The following is a 19148-nucleotide window of genomic DNA, read 5'->3' as shown; positions in this document are numbered from 1 at the left end:
ATGGCCAAAACACACATGAAAAGGGCTCCACATCATTCGGCATCAGGGAAATACAAATCAAAACCACAGTGAGATACCACCTCACACCAGTTAGAATGGCTAAAATCAACCAGTCAGGAAAGGACAGATGCTGGCGAGGATGCGGAGAAAGGGGAACCTCCTACACTATTGGTGGGAATACAAGCTGGTGCAGCCACTCTGGAAAACAGCATGAAGGTTCCTCAAAAAGTTGAAAATAGAGCTACCCTATGACCCAGCAATTGCACTACTGGGTATTTACCCCAAATATACAAATGTAGTGATCCGAAGGGGCATGTGCGCCCCAATGTTTACAGCAGCAATGTCCATAATAGCCAAACTATGGAAAGAACCTAGATGTCCATGAACAGATGAATGGATAAAGAAGACATGGTACATATATACCATGGAATATTACTCAGCCATCAAAAAAATGAAATCTTGCCATTTGCAACAACCTGGATGGAACTAGAACGTATTATGCTAAGTGAAATAAATCAGTCAGAGAAAGACAAATACCATATGATTTCACTCATATGTGGAATTTAAGAAACAAAACAGATGAACACAGGGAAAGGGAAGGAAAAATAAGAGAAAAACAGAGAAGGAGGCAAACCATAAGAAACTCTTAACCCTAAGGAACAAACTGAGGGTTGCTGGAGGCGGGGGTGGTGGGGGGATGGGGTCACTGGGTGATGGGCAGGAAGGAGGGCACATGATGTGATGAGCACTGGGTGTCACATGCAACTGATGAATCGCTGATCTCCACCTCTGAAACTAATAATACTGCATATGTTAATTAAACTGAATTTTAATTTAAAAAGTTTTTTTAAAAAGAGAAGGAAAATGATGTACATAAAGGGGATGGTTTTATACACTCTGAAGTTACAGTATACCCTTAAAAGTCAGGCAGACAACTGAAAACACCAGTTCAAAGCTCAGCATAGAGTGCAGAGCTGAAGTTACCAATCATCCACAAAGAGATGTTAAGTGGAACCATGAAACTAAGAAATATAGCCAGGATGAGAACAGAGGTTTGATCCTTGCCTACCTATCTGAGCCCTTCTTCCTCTTCCCGCACTCACACCTCACTCCGCAGCCATTCAGAACAAGGCGCCATCCTCAGATCACACTGTCTCCCCCTCACCTTTGCACACTCACCCATGCTCCTTTGCCAAGACCACCTTGCCCCTGGTTTGCCAGAGGAGGACAGTGAAGTTGCTAAGGAAACAGAAAGTTGTTTGTTTTACCATCATAGCAACTTAAGTGTACTTGCAAGTAATGAGAAAGGGGCCAACAGAGAGAAATTGAAGATTCCATACAAGAGAAGGGGAAAACTGGTTCTAGAGGCTAGAAAAAGAATGAGATCAGAGTACTGGTTAAGAACATGTCCTTTGGGGCGCCTGGGTGGCTCAGTGGGTTAAAGCCTCTGCCTTCAGCTCAGGTCATGATCCCAGGGTCCTGGGATCTAGCCGCACATCGGGCTCTCTGCTCAGCAGGGACCCTGCTTCCCCCTCTTTTCTCTGCCTGCCTCTCTGCCCACTTGTGATCTCTGTCTGTCAAATAAATAGATAAAATATTTTTTAAAAAGAAAAAAAAAAACTTGTCCTTCGAGGAAATGAAAACACTGTTCCCACTGCCAGATGACAGCTGCAGAAAAACTAATTTTCTGGAGACAGGGACAACAGACAGACACTGAAAACATTCAACCTTAAAATCTCTACTTTCCCAATCATCAAGTAGGAAGCAAAGTGAATGCTGAGACTAGAAGAGGGAATTTGGGGAGAATGGCAAAAGTTTTAAATAACTGCTAAGAGAAATGTGATTTTTTTTTTTTTTTGGAGGCAAATTTGCAGGGAGAAATGGGTCATTGTGAATTTCTTCAGTTTCCCTTCCTAAAAATAAATTTTAGAAATTGTATTATTGGGACACAAAATATGCTGATAGGATTACAATTTCATTTAATAATAAATAACTGTGCAGCATGGAAAAATGCTGGGTTTTGTGGGGTTTTTTGGATTTTTTTAACTTTATTTTCTTTTTTCAGTGTTCCAAGATTCATTGTTTATGCATCACACCCACTGACAGAATGAGTAGAGAAAAGCAGAATAAAAAACGGCTATAATTATGTAAAATTATGCATGTGCTTTCATAGTTATAATGGACAGAGACTTGAAACATCAAAAATATTTTTAAAATGCTGATTTTTTGGTCTTTTTTGCATTGCTTTGTCATTGTGCAAAAATATTTAACATGTTATTAGGAAGGAAGGAAGGAAGGATGGATGGGTGGATGGAAGGGAGGGAGGGAAGGAGGGAGGAAGGAAGGAAGGAAATCTGGAGGGAAATACTTTAAAATATGTTATCAGTGTATAATCCCTGAGTGGTAGGATTTAGGGTGATTTACTTTCTCCTTTATGTTTTTTTCCATTTTCCACATTTCTACAAAGACTACATATTATCATTAAAAGTCACCTAAGAATAAAAAGAGAAACATACTTTATTTTTAAAGCCCATATCCTATTGTAAAGGGAATTTTCTATTTAATTATGTGAGCATTTCCAGGAACCTGAAATTTTTGTGTTTGAGCTTGCGTAACTGTCACATGTGAAATCAGTTTCAACACCTAGGTAAAATTTTCTTTTTATATTTCAAAAATCAGTTCATCAATCTATGTCAACAGAATTATTTTAAATAATTTTTATTTACTTAAAATAACTGTAAATTGCACACACATACCTGACCTCATTTCTTGCTGCCAAATTAAAACTTAACTGAGACCCTCATCATCCTGCATTCAATTTATTAAAAAAAATGAAGATTAATGACTTCATAAAATTTTAATGAGAACTAAATAAATTTCCATAAATAAATAACTAAAACACGTCCTGGCATATAGCATGCCCTCGAAAAATATCACCTATTACTATTAATAACAGCAGCAGTTGTAAAACTATACACATCAATTAATACCATGGTCCTGAAAAATAAAATTATATCTTGAAATTTAATGAAATAACCTTAGAAACAGAACCTAAGTAAAAAATATTAAAGGAATTAGAAGCAAAGTGGTTTCCTTAAGGTAATAATTCTTTATTAAACATATTCTTGGGGCACCTGGGTGGCTCAGTGGGTTAAAGCCTCTGCCTTTGGCTCAGGTCACGATCCCGGGTTCCTGGGATCGAGCCCCGCATCAGGCTCTCTGCTCAGCAGGGAGCCTGCTTCCTCCTCTCTCTCTCTCTCTGCCTGCCTCTCTGCCTATGTGTGATCTCTGTCAAATAAATAAATAAAATCTTTAAAAAAAAAATCCTATAATGGTCCAATGGCACAGATTTCTAAACCAAAGTATATTTTATCACTTAATATTTAGACTTAATTCGGAGAATTACACATGGATGATATACTGGGTATTTCTGGGTAGACAGGAATGTAACAAATACCATAAACTTCTTCTATGATTCAGTATGATATAATTTCAAGTGCTTTGTTTTGTTTCCTTTTTTGAGTGTGTTTAGTTCCACTCAACTAATTTTACTTTCTCTTCCTCATAAATCTTTATTAGCAACTGTCTACTACAATTATTCTACTCAGAACATGTTCGGTATGTGCGTACTTACTATGCACTACAGAACTGAAAACTGCATTTTGTTTTCAGCAACTATAAAGCTGGGGAGATCACAGCTGGGCCAAGTACGTCTGATCTCACTGGCCTACCAACTCTTTAACCTTTCCCTGAAACCCCTCAATAAAATGATCATTCCCAAATGAGAAAACAGCACTTAAAAAAAAAAAAAACAACTTTATTTTTAGCTCTCCTAAAAACACATTAAACGTGACTTCTTGTAACTAATTTGTTATGCATATTACAATACAGGCAAGGTAATTTTTAAATACATATAAGGATAAAATTACTTTGGGGTTGATTTGTTTCACTTAAAATTGTACCCTTAAATTGCAAATATCCAGTATCAATCCATGACCTCATTCTTCCAAGCCCTCCCCCCAGAATTCCAGAAAACAATGTACTAGAATGAAACCCTTCAGGAGAACATGCAAGTCTTGGGACTCACTATTGCCCATATGCAGTAGCATTTCATTTTTCCCTTAAATTTAATTATATAACAGAAAAAAAAAGGAAACACTGATGATAGTGGGCTGATGAGCATCTGAGGAACAGAGGTGAACTGATGGAAGAAAGAGGTTACTCCTGGGTCATTCTTCCTTCTCCAAGGAAACAACTAACTAGTGATAGCTTCAGTAACCACTGGAGGGTCCTAATTCACAACTTGAAAGAGTCCACAAGAGAATTCTTCATACCAAAATTCAACATGATACATATACAATCACAACTATCCAAGATAGTTACAAGTTGTTCTAAATTATTATATTTGAGAGAATATTCTTCACAAAACAATTTTAAAAAAAAATCCTACCCCAGATGTCATTAACGATTAAATATGGCCAACAAGTCATTCAAGCAGGTGTTTCCTATTCAGTGCCTAGTGCAGCAGGTCATCACTCACACCCAGGATAATACTAAGCAGCCATGCTGGAGATGACTGCTGTGGCTTTGAAATAAGTCTTACAGAGAGTCGTCATAAAGAGAAAAGCTTTTCCTTTGGCAAAGTTACAAACATGGTAATAAGATCCAAAAACAATGGCTACCGCCTCAAAACAGTCTCTGGATGCCCAGATTGCACGGGGCCCTCTTCGCGGTCCCCACCTTTCCATACCTCTCCTCTGGAGTGCCATCAGGGTTGTAATTACATATTCGTATAACTGATCTTATTCGTAAGTCTTCTTTACACAGAGAATGCTTTCCAAAGGAAAGTGTGATGTCTGAGTTAAGATCTAAAGGATGAACAGGCGGTAACTGAGGGAATAGAGGCAAAGAAGAATATTCTGTGCAAAGGAAATGCCTTGTGCAAAGGCAGTGGGCCTGGAGGGAAAGCCACTCGGAGGTCCAGATGACGGTGACAAAGAGCTGACGGGCACACAGAGTTGATGGGACAGATAAGAAAAGCAAACAACAGAGTTAGAAATATTAATCCAGGTAACACCGACATTATTTCATCAAGAATTTGATGCAAGATGCAATTAGAGTGAAAAGATGTAAGATTCCATGTTACTATAAAATGTGTTTGTATTTACGTATCATCTATGAAATTGTTTGGCTTTAATTTAGCTGAAAATGTTGACTGCTTACAAATAGTTTATTTAAAGAAGAAACCCTCCAGTAACACAGGTAATATTTCTAATTGCGGACCACAGAAATGAGATACTTCAGGGATGGTAAGGAAAGAAGTAGAACGGTATACAAAATAGGGAGAGCCAAGGACCGGTTTTGCTTGCTAGAGAAGAAACTAGCTAAATGACCAAAGGGAGAGAACACCTCCGCGCTCCTCTTCTGTGGCAGGAAAGGCTACACCACCCAGGAAGTACACCTACAGTAACGTAACACGCCGAGCAGTGGCATAAAGCAAGGCGAAAATGTGTATTTAGATTTAAAAAATACTCGACTTAGAAAACTGAGAACTAAGTGACTTCTGCAAAGAAGGAACTGAAAAGTATTTGTTGAATAAAGGCCCAACCTCACTGCTTAAAAATGAAAGGCAAACCATCAATACGACAGTTATTTCAATGTTGTAATTTTTGTTCTCTTTTTCTATGCTTACGAGGATCAGTTGCAGAGATAGGGATGCCAAAACGCAGTAAAACAGTGTAGGCGTACACATACTCTGGGAATCACAGCAACTGTATTACAGGGTCCTCACAATGCATTCAAGAATCAGAGTCAAAACACAGTGTTAAGGTCAAGCATGGTGAAACTACTATTGGAAATAGTGGACCTGACTTTATTAGAAAATGCTACAAATGAGTCTGTTTCTTTAATTATTCATTAGTTAATGTTTCTCCAAGGCCTTCTAAGGCCTTCCGTTAATTCCTCAGTTTCTTATAGGAGACTGTCTATGAAACCCTCCCCACAGAGGTGACCAGGGAGTATAAAAACATATTTCTCTTTTTTGCCAGCCATGCAAACAAAACTTGACAGCCGCTGTATCATCACACAATAACTAGTTCACTACCCACTAGTTTATCATGCCACTATTTATGGTGGCACAAACAGTAAGCTGAATTCGGAGTTGAATTCCCTTAGATTATGGTGTTCATGATGTGATTCCCTGAAAGCCTATTAACAGGGAGAAGTTACAGAAAAGCAGTTTAGGATCTATTACATTAAAGAATTAGGATTCAGGGGCGCCTGGGTGGCTCAGTGGGTTAAGCCTCTGCCTTCGGCTCAGGTCATGATCCCAGAGTCCTGGGATGGAGCCCCACGTCGGGGCTCCCCTGCTTAGTGGGGAATCTGCTTCTCCCCGTGACCTTCCCCCTTCTCCTGCATGTACTCTCTCTCTCTCTCAAATAAATGAATAAAACCTTAAAAAAAAAAAAAAGAATTAGTATTCAATCTGTCCTGACAGAGAGAACGGGTAGTTTTCCAGAACTCATCGCCCAGTGTCCAACCACAAGCTGGAAACACTATGCAGTGGGATTGTTTCAATAAGGAAGTACGCTCGTGGGAAGGCCAGACCAGAGGATGCCAGAGTTCATGGATCATTTTTAAGATTTACAGTAGAGGGGCGCCTGAGTGGCTCAGTGGGTTAAAGCCTTTGCCTTCGGCTTGGGTCATGATCTCAGGGTCCTGGGATTGAGCCCCGCATCGGGATCTCTGCTCAACAGGGAGCCTGCTTCTCTTCCTCTCTCTCTCTCTCTCTGCCTGCCTCTCTATCTACTTGTGATCTCTGTCAAATAAATAAATTTTTTTAAAAAAACCATTTAAAAAAGATTTACAGTAGAAAACTCTAAGTGCTAAAATATATTGAAGGCATTCATACAACAAACACTTCAAGTATTTCTTGGTTGTCTACAATGTGTCATGCACTACTCAAGGCACAAGATATGAACTGAGAGAAACACTTCTCCTAAACACTAAGTAGTTCACTCTCTAAAAGGGAAGAGAAATAAGCAAACTAGTAATTACTAGTTTGCTCATGGCTTTTTTACTAAAGCCAAAACAACATTCATAGATTGCTGAATTGAGAGATTTGCCTTGTTCAGAGACCTAACATTTCTAGCACAAACTGCAATGAACGCGCTCCTCTCTGTTCAACTGGTCTATGAACGGGATTTTTTCTCAAGGAGGAAAGTTTTTATAAGAAGCATCTCAAGATTTTCCTTTAGTAAGTCAGGAAATTTCTGGAAGGTGGTGAACAACTTTGTATTCTACTCTCATTTCTGAACAGAAGTACTCTGAAAGGCAGTTAAGTCAAGATCCTGGCCTTGAGAGAATAAAAGACTTTCCTGGCAGCAGAAATTCTTTCAGAATTGTGTGTAAAGGCTTGTTTTGCATGTGTGTCTGGTAAAACTTGAACAAAATGTGCAAGCGTACCACCTCTGCAGAGAGGACAGAAGTTTTTCTTTGTGGTCAAAGAATCCTAAGAATAAAAATCTTTCTAGATGAACCTTCAAGGCTATTCAGTCTCCTAAAGAGTTTACAAACGGAAAGTCCACTTTGTACTACTGGAATACAACTTTCAGTCCTACCCCCCTGGGTTATGAGGTCCACTGCTCAAAAGCTAGGAGGAGCTAAAAATCATAGACATCAGTAATGTTATAAAGTTACACGCTCAAGGGATGAGATGTAGCCTGCCAGTTACAGTACAATACCCTTAAACCTCCAGGAGAAAAAGTTATTTAAGAGATCTGCTTCAATTCTCTCATTCAAATTGCTTTCAATTTCAAGAATCCTCTGGAGTCCAGCTACAGCCTTGGAACCCCTTCATACAGGGTGATGAGCATCAGGAAGGAAACAGGTATAGATTACAGGATGATGATGAGAATACAAATATTACCAGGTGAAAAGATAAAACCCAGAGAGAATATTTTAAAGGTCCTCGAAGTTTCAAAGCAAGAATAGGTTACAACTTCCTGAGAGAAGGAGAGAAAATGCTTCAGAAGGAAGCAAAACAAACTGAGGAGTGGACCAGCCTCGAGAGGGTGGTATGCGGCACAGGTCCTTAACCGCACATGTACGCGTCAGAGACACATATGTTACGTCTGAGAGTCTTGGAGGTGAGGCGGGACGACAGGGCTGGTCTGTGGAAGGCCACGCTGCAGGAAGAACTAGTATTCAACAGAATTAGCATGAAGAAACCACACAGAAGTGCTAGATGAGAGAAGTATCATGACCACAAGGAGTCGGGGAAACCTAAGCGTGGCAGAAGTGTGGCAGACAGTCAGTACCGTGCCCTCAGGCTCAGCTACCCTCTGTGAGTCCCACTTAATTCTACGCATAGCGTCTCCCTCCTAACATCCTAATCTGTGTAAGAAATTCTAAGTTAAACACTTTTAAAAAACATGAGCTAGGGGCTCCTGGGTGGCTCAGCGGGTTAAAGCCTCTGCCTTCGGCTCGGGTCATGATCCCAGGGTCCTGGAGTCGAGCCCCGCATCGGGCTCTCCGCTCAGCGGGGAACCTGCTTCCTCCTCTCTCTCTGCCTACTTGTGATCTTTGTCAAATAAATAAATAACATCTTTAAAAAAAAAAATGAGCTAGCACAACATCATCAAAACAGCCCATTTCACAAGCAGACTCTCTACTGTGATCCAAATCATCAGTAATGTTAGCTTGCAGAAAACCCTATGCAACTTGACTTCACACATTCTCATCTCCTCACACGCAGACATTAAACTGTATAAATTAATCTCTGAGAGCAACCCTTTAAAAATCACTTATAAACCTCACTATAATCCTCTCAACGCTGTAATACACCCAATTCAGCCCTTCACCTTTTCCTATCTTCCTCTTGTGCCAATTTCATACAGAGTCATGGATTTAAATACTGTTTCTAATGTCAAGAGCTCCCCAATTTCTATCTCCAGCCCAGGCTTCCCCCGATTCCCAACATCAACCTGTCTCCCTGACATCTCCACTTGTTTCACATCTAAAAGACATCCAAACTCAATATATCTAAAATAGAATTGCTCCTCTTCACCCCAAAGCAGACTCCCCCTCTTTCTATACCTCCAAGAACAGCCACTCTAGTCTTCCAGCTGCTTGGGCTAAAAACTTTGAAGTCACTTTGCCTCCCCTCTTTATCTCATACACCCCTCCCATCTAAACCACTATAAAAATCCTGTCCACTCTTCCTTTCAAAACACATACAGGAAACATTCATGCACATAAGAACGTAACTACTTCTAACCACCTCCGGGGCTACTATCTTGGACAAAGCCATTACCATTCTTTGTGTGAGGATTGCCAGAGCCTTTCTAGATTCCGGCTTCTGCTCTCATGCTCCCTCAGTCTACGCTTAACAAAGAAGGCAGGACAGTCCTGCCAAAATAGATCTTCTGCTGGAAAGCCTTCAAAGCCCTCTCACTCGGAATAAAACCCACTTCCTTACCCTGACTCTCAGGCTTCACATGATCTGGCCTTCTCCATGGCCTCTCTAACCTGGATCTTCTATTTCTCCATCTTTCATCCGTTCCACTCCAGGAACACTGGGCTCCTTGCTGTTCCTCCTACACATCACACACGTTCCCACGGTCCAGAACCCTCTGCTCCTCATGCCCCGGGCGCTCTTCACCCAGATACACAGATTCGCTGTCATACTTCCATTCTTTGCATCAATGTCACTTTTTCAACCACAATTAGACTGTGTCCTCAAAGCCACCAGCACACTGGGCACTCGAGATCCCCACTGGCCTTCCACTGGGTACCTACCTTTCTAATAAGCTAGAGAATTTATTATGTGTATCTTCTGTTGCCTCCCAAATGAGACATCATGCAGGCAGGTGCTTTGGTCGGTTCTGTTCACTAAAAGATGGATGAATGAATCCTCGAACAAAATAATTTGTTTCATATGAAACAGATACCAAATTCAAGTCTCTAATTCTCTAGAGGAAGTATTTAAGGACCAGTGTGTTTTCTGTGAAGTCAAAGTGTCAGTAAATGGCAGTGTCCAAAATAAAACCAGGTGTCTCTGGCTTAGGCTTTTTTCCACCAGGACACAGTGGTGGAACATGAGACAATACCTATGAAAATCCATTTCAAAAACAAGCAAACACACAGATGAACACACTGACACAGATACGGAAACATTTTACATGAAAGTATGACTACTACCAGGTAGCAGCAGTATACAAGGTGATCACGTGCCTACAAACAAACTTGCGTTACTCACCTCCACCCCAGATCCCTTTGATGATCTCTGTGTTACAGTTTCTTTGAATTTATTTGCCTTTTCAAGCTGAGCTTTAAGTTGCTCCGCTAATTCCTTTAAAGGAAAAAACAAGAAAAACTGTTGTCACATATAGCTTAATTCTCAGTGTAAAATACTTCAAATTTATACAACAGAAGGGAAAAGAGCACAGTGAACACCCATGTGGCCATAACCTAAGTTCAGTCACCAACTCACAGCCTGGTATACTGCTTTTTAATGAACTTAATGTATTTATCTCAGTTCCACACTTCTCAAATACCTGTGCCGTTTATTTATGCTTTGAAGGTAAATAATTACAAGGACGTATATTCTAGGGGAGAGATGGGCACAGAGAAAATACATAACCTGAAGAACAACATTTTTATAATTCTTTTGATAATATAAACATCCAACACTCAAAATTTCAGTTACTGTAACAAGAAAACCTTAACAAGATTTAAAACATTACCTTCTTTACTGTTGGGTAATTTGAATCTATTTCATTTTTACTCTAGGAAGTCTACAGACATGTATATAAAACAACTGACACATGAAGAAATAAACTAAACAAACAGAAATACGTGACAAGCAAAGAACAGTATTCTCCACTACCAGTGGTTCCATAACTAAAGGAACACTTCATTTAACATAAATTAACTTCCTAACTTGGTGAATTCTCTTTCATTATTTCAAACTAATTCCTTTGTGCTTTCAAAACTCGAACTTTATTTTCTGCTATTATTACTGCTGTTGTTGGTTTGTCTCTCTTACCAATCTCTGGGTTGAGCTGAAATTCAGTGTTACCAAAGACCAGATTCAAAGAGAAAGAGCAGCATATGCAAGATATGTCCTTTATTAGACAGATACACAAACTCATAAAAATAGAAGTATCTTGTTTGGCCACCTTTTATTTATTGAACGGTGTCATACTGACAGCACAATACTTAAAGCTCACCAGTGTTTGAGTCTGAGAGGACTACATTCAGATGAGGGAATCGATTCTGTCAAGACAAAGCTGCCGGCTTCGCTTTTCTGCCATGCGCGACGTAACACGTACGAGTGCGTCAGAAATGTGACACTCTCACACCGAAATAATCGATAAACAGAGACAGGTGTAGCTCTCACCAAATCATCCCATCCTCTACTGAATTCTGAGGTAAATCAGTCTTCCATCATAATAACACTATTACGGAAATTGAATGAGCTAACTGATACAAAGCAGCTAACATATCCCATTACAATTTGGAAAAATGAATTAACCATCTTTTTAGAAGCTCACTTGTTAGGTTCTTAAGTAAGGGAATCTAAGACGGCAATACACACGCTTAATAACGTGACTAAAACAGGGAAAGAAGACAATGACACCTTTGTCTCCCTCAAATTTGCTACACTCAAATTGCAGAGTAGAAAGGAAATTTTAAAAACATTTTGTTCCCTAGGATCTTAATTTTCAAAAATCTGACAGGAAAAGTAAACACTTTATTTAGAATGGACAGAACTGTTTTTAGAAACGTTCAAGAATTTCTTTAAAGAATCAATAAGCAACAGTTATTTTTCCCACTGTGCTACATTCACATTGCAAAGAAACTTCCAAAATTACTTATAAGAAGTTGAAGAGCTAATTGCTATTCTCCTAAGAACAATACAGAAGACTTACCATATTTCCCATCATCTCGGCCTTGATAATCCTGGCTCCCAATTTATTCTTCTCATCAACACTCAAAATGTGTACAGAATCATCCTCAGAAGCACCTCTGTTTGAACAAGACAGATTAAGAGCATATGAAATATAGGGACACTACAAGTAACAGCATCAAGACTCAAATATTATTTTAATTGACCTCAACAAAATAATAAGGACCGATAGATCACAATTCTAAAACCTTAAAAACAAAATAAAACAACCAAAAAACAAAGCTTCAGTGATTCACCAAAAATCAACAGTTTAAGGTTCTCTGTTATAATGCCACAATGGCTGATGGCAGTTATAATAACTGACCAAAGTCCCAGCAACAATGAGATAAATAGTATGTCAACTATTCTTTGCTAATATTTACATACTCACTTTAAAAAGGAAACAAACAAAATTAAAACACTAGAATCAGGCCATAATTCTACATGGCTGGGGTAATTCTCATTTGGTGTGTGTGATAAATTACCAATAATCTAAGAAACTGTAACTAGGAAATGACATATTTAACTGCATTCAAAGAACAAAAACAATGACCATATGTTCTTTTTGCAAAATAAACCCTGAATAACTCAAACAACATAAACTAATTTATAACTAAGATCATGTGCCAAATCAATACCCTGAAGACAAGAGAAATTTCCAGCCAAGGTTACAGTCCTGGCATATAGGAAGTTGTCCCAGCTTACTTCTTTATGAAATATTACTGCAGGGCAGGAAAGGGAAATGCAGGCCAAGCCTGAGGGACTCCTTAGCAAAAGAGACATAGCTAAGACTCTAGAACTCCAAGGAACCCAGAGAGAGAAGAAAGTTGCACAGTGAGAGAATTGCAGAAGACTGTGGAGAGTTCCCCTTGAATATTCAGCAAGAAACTACTGGGGGTCAGAGAAAGCATCCATCCCAAAGGTAAGAGGAACAGCATTCAGCATTCCTGGGAACAGTGCCTGGTCTCACTACCCAGACTAAGAAAACTCATGATTCAGAAAGCACTGAGTAGAGTTTTAAGGGTTGTGCTTCATTACTGGTAAATAATAAACTCCAGACTAAATGTTGATTTAAGCCCACTGAACCAATGTCAAATGCAAGAGTCTAAAGGAGCAAACAGTTTCTAACTAACTTAACCATGTCACCTCAGCACAAAGCTCAAGAATATTTACAAGAGTTAAAAAAATTCAGCACTCAACAAGGTAAAATTCATGATATCTAGTATCCAATCAAAGATGACCAGACATGCAGACATAGAAAAGTAAGACCCACAATTAGGAGGGAAAGCTCTCAGTCAAAACTGACCCAGAACTGACTCAGATATAAGAAATAACAGATAAGAACAGTAAAAGTTATTATTTTAACTGTATTCCATATGTTTGAAAAGTTACAAACAACTAAGATCTATCAGAACTGAACTTCTAAAGTTGAAAACTACAATGTCTGAGATAAAAATACACTAGATAGCGTTCATGGAAGATTAAACTTCAAAGAAAGAAATTTGTGAACTTGAAACCTTAGAAACCATGCAAAATGAAACAAAAGAGAGAAAAAGACTTTCTAAAAATAAAAAGAGCTTCAGAGCTATAAGACAACCCTAAATACCCTTCTGTTCATGTCACTGGAGACCATGAAAGAAAGAAATGGGAGACAGAAGACACAAAGGTCAAATGTTCCTAATTTACTAAAAACCAAAAATCTTAACCAAGAATCTCAGGAACTCCCAAGGGCGCACGCGCACACACACCCCCCCCACACACACACACAAAAACCTACATCAGGATACATCATAATCAAATTGCTCAAAACTAGTGATAAAGAGAATACTTTTAAAGCAGCCATAGTGGGGAGAAAAGAGAGACACACAGGCACACAGAAACAAAGGTAAGTGTGGCAGCAGATTTCTCATCAGAAACAATCCAAGCAGGAAGAGAGCAGCAACAGCTCTAAGGCACTTTAAACTGTCAACTGAGAATTCTACATGAAGTGAAGATATCTTTCAAAAACAAAGTGAAATGAAGGCTCTTTCACACAAAAAGCTGAACAAATGTCAAAGAAAAGCCTCAGGAAGAAGAAAAATTATACCAGACTGAAATACGGATCAACCCAAAGAAGGGAAGAGCAAGAGAAGTGATGACTACAGGAGTAAATACATAATACTTTTTCTTATTACACAGATCTCTTTAAAATAACTATTTAAACAAAAATAATAATGATATATGAGAGGTTCATAACAAGGGTAAGTGAAATATATGACAACGCTAACAGAAAGAACAGGGGGGTATAAATGTAATAAACTACTGTAAAGTTCTTATACCAGACAGCTGTGGCACTGGACAAGTTTAAGATGTATACTACCGAATCTAAAGAAACCACTAAAATAACACCAAAAAAATCATAACAAAAGAAAAGAAATAGAATCATAAAAATATGCAATCTAAAATAAGTCAGTAAAAGAGGAAAAGAAAGCAAAGAACAGATAGGACAAGTGGAAAACAAATACCCAGTGCTCCATGCAATCCCTCCTTGATACCGAGGGCACGGAACACTGGGTGTTAAACACAAACAATGAATCAGGGAACACCACATCAAAAACTAATGATGTACTGTATGGTGACTAACGTAACACACACACAAAAAATTAACAACAACAAAAAACAAATATAAAGATTACAGATTTAAACCTTACTGTATCATATTATATATAAATGATCTAACTATCTGAATTAAAAGGTAAGACTGTCAGATACAAGAGCAAAACTCAACAATAAGAAACATACTAGAAAGACATAAATATGTTAAACATAAAGGGATGGGAAAAGATACACTGTGTTAACAGTAGTCAAAAGAAAGGTGAAGTCACTTCTTTAAAATCAAACAAATTATATTACAGAGCGATAAATATTACCAGGGACAAAGAAATCTTTTTCATTTCAGATGAAAAAGAGGTCAATCCATCAAGAGTAAAGAAGAATCCCTAAATGTTTATGCACATAATAAGGGAGCTTCAAAATACATAAAGCAAAAACTGATAAAATTATGAACAGAAACAGACTAATTTACAATTACAGTTAAAGATTTCAAGACCCTACTCTCAATATTTGATGGAATAAATATATTCTTCAAGGATATGGAAGGCATGAATAACACTAACAACTAACATGACCTAATGAACAACCAGAGACTACTCTACCCAACAACAGAATACACATTCTTTCTTAGCGCACAGCAACATTTACAGAGATAGACCATATTCTGAGCCATACAACAAGTCTCAATAAACTTAAAGGGATTTAAGTCATACAAACTATGTTCTCTAACCCCCATGGTATCATTAACAAAGACCTCTGGATAATCCTCAGCTATTTGGAAAGTAAAAAGTCTATGTGCAAATAATCCATGGTTAAAAACAAAACCAAAGAGAAATTAAAAACTATTTCAAACTGAATAAAAATATAAACATAATATATCAGGATTTATAGGATGCTACTCATGTATGACTTAGGGAGAAATTTATAACTCTAAATGCTTGTATTAGGAAAGAAAAAAGATCTCAAATCCATGATCTCAGCTTACCACTTAAGAAAGTGGGAAAAGAAGAGCAAATTAAACCCAAATAAACAGAATATAAGAAATAATAAAAATCAGAGTGGAAATAAATAAAAAGCAGACAAATAAAGAAATTCAATGAAACCAAAGCTGATTAGGACAATTAGTGAAACTGGTACCCCTCTAGCTGAACTAATCAGGGAGAAAAACAGATATATATTACCAATAAAGAAATGAGAGAAGCAAAATCAGTACATATTCTAAAGACTTAACAAAAAGATATTTGGATGGCAAATAAGCACATGAAGAAATGCTTAACATCACTTGTCATTAGGAAAATACAAATTAAAACCATGAGATACTGCTACATATTCACCTGAAGAGCAGAAAATTTAAGAGACTGACCATTCCAAGTTCTTGTAAGAATGCAGAGCAACTAAAAGTCTCACACACTGTTAGTGGGGATGTCAAATGATACAACTCAGTAAAACCACTTCACAGGTTCTTAATATTTGAAGTTATTATTAGCATATGATCTAGCCACTCCTCTCCTAGGTATTCACCCAAGAGAAAAGGAAGCATACTTATTACAAAGACTTGTACGTGAATGTTCAAAGCAGCCTTATGCATGATAGCTAAAAACTGGAAACATTCTAAATGTCCAGCAACAGGTGAATGGAAAACCTGTGTTATACCAAAAAAGAATAAATTATTGTTACATGCAACAACATGGATGAAGCTCAAATACTTATGCAGAGTGAAAGCCAGACAAAAAAAAAGAGTGCATAACATATGATCCCACTTACACAAAATTCTAGAAAATGCAAACTAGTCTATAATTAAAGAGAGCAGATAAGTGGAAGTCTAGGGGCTTTGGTAAGGGTGTGAGGAGAGGTGGGAGAGAAGAATTATAAAAGGGTACCAGGAAACTCTGAGGGGTGATGGTTTCACAAAACTATACAAACTCCAAAATTTACCAAATTATACATTTTTTATATATGCAGTTTAATTACATGTCAATTACACCTCAACAGTTGTTTTCCAAAACCCTTAAAGAGAAATGATAAAAGAAAATTTTTAAGCTGAAAAACCTGTCATAATCTCACATATAAAGGATGTAGCTATGATACTACTAATTTTCCTAAATTGCTGGATATCATCAAACTCTACTGAAATTAACTTTTCAACATACATTCTAAGCAAATAATAGCAAAATATATAAACAGACCTTTAAATCAAAACTTGACCTATCAACCAATTACTTTTTTTTTTAAGATTTTATTTATTTATTTGACAGAGAGAGATCATAAGTGGGCAGAGAGGCAGAGAGAGAGGGGGAAGCAGGCTCCCTGCTGAGCAGAGAGCCGGATGTGGGCTTGATCCCAGGACCCTGAGATCATGACTTGAGCTGAAAGCAGAGGCTTTAACCCACTGAGCCACCCAGGTGCCCCCAACCAATTACTTATAAGCAGCAAATTCTTTTGGGAAAAGAAATATAAATTTTACAGTAGATAGTATTTGAGTTTTTTTAAAAAATAAGTAAAAATTTGAAAGATTTCTCTTTTAAAAGGACATTAATATCTGCAGAAATTCTGTAAAAACCATTTCTTCTCATATCAGGGAAAAAAAGAACAACACCCTGGTGCTCAGATTAAGAAACCTAAAATATTGCAGGTGAAGCACCATTAGAAAGGAACATGTTTTTGTTCCCCTCAAGTTCTTTCAGTCCTTTTATATTATTATTTTTTTATACATTAATGTTTATTGAGCACTTCCCCATGACAGACACTGTGAAGTAACTTTACTCTCTTACTTGTATTTTTGAAATGTGATACATTTTTCTTCCAAATTTTTATTTAAATTCTAGCTAGTTAACATATGGTGTAATATTGGTTTCAGGAAAAGAATTTAGTGATTCATCACTTACATATAACACCTGGTGCTCATCATAATAAGTGCTCCCCTTTGTGCCCATCACCCCTCTCGCTCATCGCACCCCCCTCCATCCACCTACCTCGGTCCACCCTCTGTTCTCTATCCTCAAGAGTCTCTGATGGTTTGCCTCCCTCTCCCTCTCTCTCTTTTTCTCCCTTCCCACACGTTCATCGGTTTTGTTTCCTAAATTCCACATACGATTGAAATCACAAGGTACATGTCTTTCTCTGACTCAGTCTACATTCTAAAAACCAATTCAGAAGAACAACAGGGACACTGCATTCATAAAGCAGGAGGACATTAGCATCCTTTATATGCCTCTATATGTTGAGGTATTGCTTGTATTGTTAGTTGTACTTTTTTGTATGGAAAATATTTTTCAGTAACTTTCCAAATTAAATTCTAAGGTACACATCATTTTTATTGTATTATAAATATAATTTTTAAAATTTCAGGCAACCCAATCATATTTCAGTAAAAAGCTTGACTTCCTTTTCTCAACTTGTATTCTTTCCTATTCAATTAACTCCCCCAAATTCTCTGCTTTGAAAACTTACTATTGCTGTCCTTTATGTAGGAATTATAAATATTATATTTTTATATGTATGTATAATGCATAACAAACTTAAATAACCACACTTCCTGTCCTTTCTAAAAAGTTATCAGTACAATTATTCCCCCCTGAAGTCAGCTTATCCCAGGGTCCACCTCTTAAACCTCCCAGCTTCCTAAGCATAAAACTTCCTGGATAGAATTCCCTCCCTTTTTCTGCCTTTCCTGCTGTCAAGTGTTTACTTGACCACAGTTTTCTTTCCAACAAAGCTATTTCTAGTTCATCCATTTTTCATCTCCACTCTAGCCAACTGAGAAAATAAAGAATGTAGGAAAGGTAAACTGAATAAGGAGTTGGTTTCCTTCCTATTTCTCCAAACCTTTACTTGTTAACCCAATAGATGTTTACTGTAATCTAGACATATAACTCGTACACACAGGACTTCTCACTGAGTTCAAACATTCAGAAAACAAGCTGTCTTGCAAGCAACCTCAGATTTCTGGAACTGGAAGAATAAAGGCCGGGAGTGCCTGGGTGGCATAGTCAGATAAACACCAGACTCTTGGTTTCAGCTCAGGTTCTGATCTCAGGGTGATGAGGTGGAGCCCCACAACAGGCCCTATCTCAGCATGGAGTCTGCTTGAGATTCTCTTTCCCTCTCTCTCTCCCGCTTGTGAGCTCTCTCTCTCTCTCTCATAAATAAATAGATCTTAAAGAAAAAGAAGAAAGCCAAAAACCATCTATCAATCCATTTCCTTAGGGATGTTAATAAACTACCATATCATGTGTCAATATGTCAATAGATACCTGTCTATTAATAGGAATAAAAATAAAAGTATTTTTAATTTTAAATAAAATTTATAAAATTTTAAATAAAAGTATTTTAAGTATTTATACAATACTTAAAAACAGAATACTAATAAAATTCTAAGAGTTCCTAATGCAAGCTTTTCATAATGCATTAGAAGGTCTTTCTTTAAAATGCCAATCATAACCTTGCAAGAAATGAGAAATCCCTCTTAGTATTATGAGAAAAAGAGTGCTGGAATTAGACTCACATGAGTTTGAATGTAGACTGTCATTTACTAGCTTTATGAGATTAGGCAAGTATCTTAACTTCTCTGGGGCTATAAAACCAAAAAACTGATAAATACCTACCA

The 19148-nt window shown here is 37.7% G+C and overlaps 1 protein-coding gene across 2 annotated transcripts in view; it reads right to left on the bottom strand.

Moving 5' to 3' along the window:
- The window catches only part of CWF19L2 (CWF19 like cell cycle control factor 2), a 134473-nt gene that overhangs the window by 62304 nt on the left and 53021 nt on the right, over positions 1-19148 (bottom strand). The window contains exons 9-10 of one of the 2 annotated variants that reach the window (XM_080815180.1): positions 11934-12030; positions 10259-10375 (exon numbers count right to left, since the gene is read on the bottom strand). In XM_080815180.1, coding sequence (XP_080671306.1) covers positions 10259-10375; positions 11934-12030 — 214 coding nt within the window. The remainder of the gene's footprint in view (positions 1-10258; positions 10376-11933; positions 12031-19148) is intronic. The other variant, XM_080815181.1, reaches the window with a different exon arrangement.

The sequence above is a fragment of the Martes martes genome (genome assembly GCF_963455335.1).
Source record: "Martes martes genome assembly, chromosome: 10".
Classification (NCBI taxonomy): Eukaryota; Metazoa; Chordata; class Mammalia; order Carnivora; family Mustelidae; genus Martes; species Martes martes.
This window is presented reverse-complemented; position numbering and strand designations above follow the sequence as displayed.